Raw genomic sequence first — 7,528 nt, forward strand, 5'->3', positions numbered from 1 at the left:
TGAACTGACGTCAGTTTGTCTGGGCTTTTAACTTCGCAAAGCTGTAGTCCGGTTGTCTGACTGGCGTGAGTGAGTGAGTAAGGGTTTACGCCGCTGTTAGCAATATTCCACCAATATAGCCCATCTCTGGTGTTCCCCCGCCGTGATATTTAGGACTTTTTGGCGGATCGAGGGCTTTTTTCAAAGGAAATTTAGAACTTCATTTCCTGTATATTTTCGGCATACTTGATATTATTGCTGAAATATTCCTAAAATCGGCGTAGAGACGACCCCACTCACTTGTTACCCATCACTTGTAAACTGCATTTCTTCTGATATTCATTTATTGGAAATTTATTGTATTGGGTTTTGACACTTTTTGATTATTTCAACGAAGAAAGACTATAAGCAGTGATTATCTTGTATTGCTTAATTCAATGAAAATCGTGTAATCGTGGAAGTTAATAATAATCACTGAGTGCCCCCGGGTGTGGTAATATAACGACGAGACGAACTCGGTATCTCTTTGCCAAGTCTTGAACAAATCAATATTCCCGTCAAGAGTTCGTTCCCTTTACTACCCAATCTGAACGAAGGTGCACGATTCATGGGCAAGAAAAATCGTGAAGAACTCAGAGAGAATGTGATAACAGGGAGGTGATTTGTGCTACTGGATCCATGGATTGTTTATATTTCCGAGCCTTTCAGTGTAGACGATGACTGGCTGCCAACTGTTTGACAGGTGCCCCAACATCTTCCAAAGATTATTACGATAATGTAAAGAGGGCCAATTTGGGTTGTGTTAAATAAATATTAATTTGGCCTGTTGTTTATACCAGGGCCATAGTTTAGTTTTCTTAATAAGGAGGGTACATCCAATGTTAAAAAAGTATTATATCAATACTTTTGATGCATAAAAAGTAATTTTAAAAGATCAAGGGGTTAGCGGCGTTCATTTTTTTCACAAATATTTTTTAAAATAATGAAAATAGCCATAACAATAACCAGTAAAATATAGGATTATCAGATGTGGTGAAGCTAGTCTTTTTTGTAGATGTTATCCCGACAAAAACAAATAGCTCCATTAAAACGGAAAGGGAGCCTCGGGTATGTTTGCGCTCTTGCGAAGCTCACTCTTTTCTCCATGGAATGACTTCTGCTGCTGTCATGACCACACTTGACATTGCCCAGCCATCCTACTCCTGTATAGGTCTGTATTTTCTTAGATTGTTAGATGACAAAATATATCTGAGACATCAATGATATCATTTAGGAATTTTGTAATTTTCACCAAATCTATAACTATTTATTTGTGTAAGTCAAGAGAACATACACCTCTCTGCAACAGAAAACATACCAAAGGAACTGGAAGAAAACTGACAACTGTCTCCTACTTTAAAATGTAGTGAATGATCCTTTACTGAGAGAGAGCCATGCATCAAGGGTAACTGAAATTCAACTACATCTGATCGAGGTTGTACTTGAAAATAAATCACATTGTATGTTGAACAAAATTCAATGGGGCTCTTGTTCAATTTAAATGGACTTAGAGATCAGTATTTGATTTAGTCATACGAGACAACTAAGGGGATCAGGGGCTCCTTTCACGAAGCAAGGGGATCAGGGGCTAGTTTCACGAAGCAAGGGGATCAGGGGCTCCTTTCACGAAGCAAGGGGATCAGGGGCTCCTTTCATGAAGCAAGGGAATCGGGGGCTCCTTTCGTGAAGCAACCTTCACTACAGTTAGCCGTAACTCACATTCTTTATCATAATGCCATAAGGTTACCTTAGTGACTTACTATCACCTAAGACACCCAGGTGGTCAGACTCACTGGCGTGGTGGATGGATGTCATCCCATATTTTTATATCAGTACTCATGATAGACTACTTTGTCACTGGATTGTCTGGTCCAGACTTGATTATATCCATTTATGTGTAGTTGGAACATTGCTGAGAGTGGCGATAAACACCAAACAAACAAACAAACAGACACAGTTAAAATACAATGCAATTGTTTCTCTTAGTTCATCTAAAGCAGATTTCAAGAGGTGTCTACTTACCTATTTATTCTCAAACTGCATTGGATGAGACAAGGGGTAAATCAAAATGTGTGACAAATTGTGTGTGTAGCCAATTTAATATTTTATACTACCACATGCACCATGTCACTGGGTCACCTAAGCCTTCATTCGTAGTCACTTCTTCTCACAGGCACACTTTGGGGGTCAGTTTATATACCTACTTACCTACACTGTGTCATTGTATTGAGGAACTGAATGGGAGGTGAAAAATGGCAATGCAGATCATGTGTGGGTTCAACTAGGATGCAATCAAAGTTTAGAACTACAATGGAGACAAGCAAGACTAATATTGACCTGTATGGATCATTGCCCACATTTTATACCCACTCATCTTTAACTTTTTATGCAGGATATTCTGAGTGTGATATGCTGTACTGGATGATCTAATGACGGACTGTCAGTTGGAAGATGACCAATGGGTGGAGAGGAAGGCCATGTTGAAGGACCGGACGGTCCTACATGACTATATATCAGGAGCCATTGGAGGTACTGACTGTTCTCTACCAACAATGGGCATTGGTTCCTTTAGGGTCTTAGGTGTCACAACTTGCTTGGTTTCTGAGTTTTGTCCCTTGGTTGTGCCAGGATTTGATGATCACCATTTTGAACCCTAAATTACTGACAATCTTTGGTATAAGCAGACATTAATGCACTTTGGATACTTGGATATATGCCTGATATAAACTTTCTCATGGTTGAGGTTTTCTTTTGATTGTCCTGATTGAAAAAATAGATATACATCCACTAAGTATGTAATATTTTACAAATGCAAATTGTCAAGAAACGTCTAAAATTATTTTTAGGCTGTATCTGTCAACAGTGTGGAAGACTAATATATTTGTTTTTACATCAAACAGAACAAGTTCAAAATGATTTTAAAACTGTAGTTCTGATTATCTTATGCCCTGAATGGACTGGAGAATGAATTTTGTCCACACCAGTGCATTTAGCTGCCTTCAATATTGCATTTTCCTAATCAACTCAAAAAGAAAGAAAAGAATACAACCACTACCAGCACATCTCCACTGGTGTATGCAGCGATAAACTATTTGTTACATTTCCTGTTAACTCTTTGAACAATGTGAGGATGAAGGTACTTTTACTTCTGAATTTCTTTGCCATTAAAGTAGTTACGGTCATGAGAATGTCCATGGAATAAATAGGAATTTCAGTTGAATATATTCAGTGACACGGATAGAAAGAATATTTGGAAATTTTGTTCCATGGTTAAAGGATTATTTTACAAATCAATGACTTGAGTACATCATGTAAAAAATATGAGCATATCGAATACAGGTATTACAAATCTTAGCCCTCCATTTCATGGGCAAGTGTGCAAAATTGCTGTTAAAAGTCGTTGTGAAAGAATATAGTCATAAGCGTTGAAGTGTTTGCTATGTGTTCCTAGGTGGTGCTGGAATGGTAGTGGGTCATCCCTTTGACACAGTAAAGGTATGACATTAAGGCTTCAGCCATATCTCCAAGATGTTTTTGTATTGTATTGTGTCCTATGTCTATAGGTGCTGCCCATTGTTGTATTGTATTCTATGTCTGTAGGTACTGCCTGTTGTTGTATTGTGTTCTATGTCTGTAGATGCTGTCCATTGTTGTATTGTGCTCTATGTCTGTTGGTGGTGTCCATTGTTGTATTGTGTTCTATGTCTTTTAAGGTGCAGTCCATTTTTGTATTGAGTTCTGTCTGTAGGTGCTGCTGCAGATCGAGGGTGGCAGGGATCGCTACAAGAACATCTTGGACTGTGTCAGGAGCGTCCATACACAATCACTGGTAATAAGTACACTCAGAAACATGGTACATATCAAAACACTAGTATGACCTTGTGGTACAAATACTGATAATATTCTGTGATAAGTCACCATGTCTAAAACCATTGGTTATTTAACTAAGCTGTAGATTGATATTCATATACAATTATTATTTATTGTTTATGGTAGTAAGAGAAGGCCAGTGCTATAGGATGTAACACATCCAGTCTGAGTTTGTTTCCCAGTCTTCATGCTGCTGGAATGTTGTTAAACGTGTTATCACAATTTTGAAAGTATTATATATTAAGTGGAATCTTTATTTCAGTCAAAGGGTTTCTTCCGTGGTTTGTCATGGCCCCTTCTGTCCAATGTCGGCCTCAATGCCATCTTCTTTGGCGTATATGGGACAACAGCATCTCTCTTTGGTAACCAAGGGGAGTCCTTACAACATAGCACCACCTACTATTTGACAATCTTAGCTGCTGGATGTGTTGCGGGTGCTGTTCAGCTGCCTCTGTCATGCCCCATAGACTCCCTGAAGACTGTACTACAGTCTCAGATACCCCATGCACTCGGTGACAAGCAAGGTAGAGCTATTCTCATAGCAAAGTTTTGATATGAATGTATTTCATTGTATCTTGACCTGGTTGTTGCCTACCCATCAATCACACACCATAACATCAGAAGTAACTGTCAAAACTGTAAAACCATTGTGTATTGATGTCAAAATATTCAGAAAGAAATTTTATGATCAACTGAGAATATGTTGTGGCCTGTTTATAAGTCTTGTGCTGCCCATCTTAATACCTCTCCAAACAATCAGCGGAACTGAAACTTCAAAGGCTGGTTCCCCAAAGAACCACCTAAAAGTGATATGAATTTAAATTTCGATATGGCTGTGACTGCATGTTGGTTTGGGGTAGGGTGATGATTGTTGTTTTGACTGTATATGTAACTTTTTTTGCTTGCAAAAACCAAACTGCTATGTTTTCATACAAACACTATAAGTCTTTGTTTGACACATTTGTTTTCATTACAGATGCACACAAAAAATTCCACCGTGGGCCAATTGCAGCAGCTATGGATATTGTCCGTCTTCGAGGGATACAAGGCCTATACCGAGGAGTAAGTGCACAGGCCTTGAGAGACATTCCAGCCAGTGGTATTTACATGATGACTTACGAACTACTGACACACACAACCACCAGTGTGATGCCAACAGTCCCATCTCAGGTCATCAACTTCTTCTCTGGAGGACTCAGTGGTATAATCAGCTGGTTCTTTATTCTACCTGTTGATGTAGTCAAGAGTCGGCTACAAGCAGACCCCGAAAGGCGTCTGTACAGTGGATTGTGGGATTGTACCACAAAAAGTTATAAAACAGATGGAGGAAAGATATTTTTCAAAGGTGCTGTTGTAATGAGTCTACGGGCCTTTCCAGTCAATGCTGTCATTTTGATGGTGTATTCTGAATGTCTAAAATTGTCCCAACAGTACCTGTGAGATATACAGTAGCTTGCTTGAAACATAGAAGTTTGTGAAAGAAAACCAGAATCTTTTAATTTATTGCGTTTCCAGTACATTTAAGCCAAGTTCAGTTCATTTCCAGCCCAGAAACAATGAAATCAGTTCAAGACATGGTACCAGAGACCAATATGGATTATTCTATTGTATGTCTCTGCTGAAGCCAGTTTGTTCGTTACCTGGATAAGTATATTTAATCTGAATCACATCACTGGGTCCTGTAAGATATTGGGAATCAAATACAGGGTAAACTGATCCCCACACAATAACTGGTCTTTTCTGTGATATACTGCGAGATGAAAGGCAAGAGTTATCTCCCCTTATTAGACCTCTCAAAGAGTTGCTGGGTTCTGTTTGAAAGGCCATTGGGTTGTAGTACTCCAAGGTGCCTAGGTGTGTCGAAATATGGCACATTTCTAAATATACTTACCACAACACCCCTACATTAGAAGGTTTTTACTCAAGGAACATTTAAAACAATGCATTTCACTGCCACATAACACACTTTCTGAATTGGCATCTGCGATATCTCCAGGGTATACGTTCCGATTAGTCTACACTATACCCTGGATGGATCTATGGGTCGGCGGGAGAATTTTATTACCTCCCTTTGTTGGCTCCACATTCTCACAGTAGCCAGTCATCTAAGCCGCCATTACAACCAAACTTGCTAGTCTTAACAAAGATAGTGGGCACAGCTGTGAAGGTTTGTTCGCAGAACAACTCAGATATTGGGGAAATCATACAAATTGGTAGGTCTGAAACTTAAAAAAATGTATTTGCAAGAACTCCTTCTACCTCATTCAGAGAAACTCTGCATAGTTTGTCTTGCCAAGTTTAAATAGTTAGATAATTTAAAAAGTGAAAACAAGTTGTGATTGGTTTGCTGAACTTACCAGCGTAGACACCCGATTTGAGAAAATGCCAACCAAGGGAGGTAATAAATTTATCAGGCCGACTCGTAAAGACATCGAGGGTATAGTGGAGACTTATCAGAATGTATACCATATATGCATTGAGGGTATAGTGGAGACTTATCAGAATTTAGTCTGCATCGAGGGTATAGTGGAGACTTATCAGAATGTATGCCATATATGCATCGAGGGTATAGTGGAGACTTATCAGAATGTATACCATATATGCATTGGAGGTATAGTGGAGACTTACCAGAATGTATACCATATATGCATCGAGGGTATAGTGGAGACTTATCAGAATGTATACCATATATGCATTGAGGGTATAGTGGAGACTTATCAGAATGTATACCAATATATGCATCGAGGGTATAGCGGAGACTTATCAGAATGTATACCATATATTCATCAAGGGTATAGCGGAGATTTATCAGAATGTATACCATATATGCATCGAGGGTATAGTGGAGACTTATCAGAATGTATACCATATATGCATCGAGGGTATTGTGGGGATTCATTACAATGTTTACCCTGGAGATATCAAGGATGGGTTGATGGGACTGAATCCTTATGTACATGATTCCAAGTTTATGAAAAGATATCATACTATCATTATAATCCATTATTCATCGATTTGTTCATACGGGATATGCTGTAATGATTGCAACATTGATCTTAAATTAATTATGTTCTCATTATTGTGTTTAGATATAACTGTGTCTTGACATACATTTGTGAAAATTGTTGCTCATTTTCAGGTTCATTTTTCACCTTTATGTAACTCAGTGATAATGGAACTGTCAGACTATTGATTGAAATGTATGATCTCAGGGAAAATATTCAAGAATAAATCAGTCGAATTACAGAGCCTTTTGCTTATTTACAGCAGGTCTCCAGTGTTTGAATATTTACCACATCTCAGTAACCAAGATCTAATGTGATGTTTGTTCAAGCTGACGAGGGAAGGTGGGGTAGCCTAATGGTTAAGGTGGCTGTTCATCACACTGAAGACATGAGTTTGATTCCCCAAATGGATACAATATGAAGCCAATATCTGGTGTCCCCTGCCATTATTTTGCTGGAGTATTGCCAAAAGCAGCATTAAACTGAACTCACTCACTCAAGCAGAATGAAGCAAGCAAACATAACATTTAATCTCTGCAAAAAAAATGTGCCAATAATGGATAGTTTGCAGAGGAGATGAGAGGGAATTCAGGCAAGATATTTTTGATGGCAAGATGGCATCAAATGACACACCT

At 38.6% G+C, this 7,528-nt stretch overlaps 1 protein-coding gene across 3 annotated transcripts; it reads left to right on the plus strand.

Moving 5' to 3' along the window:
- Positions 1 to 542: 542 nt before the first annotated feature.
- Positions 543 to 7,134, plus strand: LOC137294129 (solute carrier family 25 member 45-like). 3 transcript variants are annotated; one of them, XM_067825100.1, is made up of 6 exons: positions 543 to 721; positions 2,411 to 2,547; positions 3,470 to 3,513; positions 3,767 to 3,847; positions 4,151 to 4,412; positions 4,865 to 7,134. In XM_067825100.1, the coding sequence occupies exons 2-6, from the start codon at positions 2,448 to 2,450 to the stop codon at positions 5,326 to 5,328; spliced, it is 951 nt and encodes a 316-aa protein (XP_067681201.1). In that variant the 5' UTR covers positions 543 to 721; positions 2,411 to 2,447; the 3' UTR covers positions 5,329 to 7,134. The 3 variants fall into 3 exon arrangements, with proteins under 3 accessions (XP_067681201.1, XP_067681203.1, XP_067681202.1); XM_067825101.1 differs by lacking the exon at positions 543 to 721 and adding an exon at positions 1,034 to 1,189; XM_067825102.1 differs by lacking the exon at positions 3,470 to 3,513 and having other exon boundaries at positions 547 to 721.
- Positions 7,135 to 7,528: the final 394 nt, after the last annotated feature.

This window comes from Haliotis asinina, chromosome 8 (assembly GCF_037392515.1).
Source record: "Haliotis asinina isolate JCU_RB_2024 chromosome 8, JCU_Hal_asi_v2, whole genome shotgun sequence".
Taxonomy (NCBI): Eukaryota; Metazoa; Mollusca; class Gastropoda; order Lepetellida; family Haliotidae; genus Haliotis; species Haliotis asinina.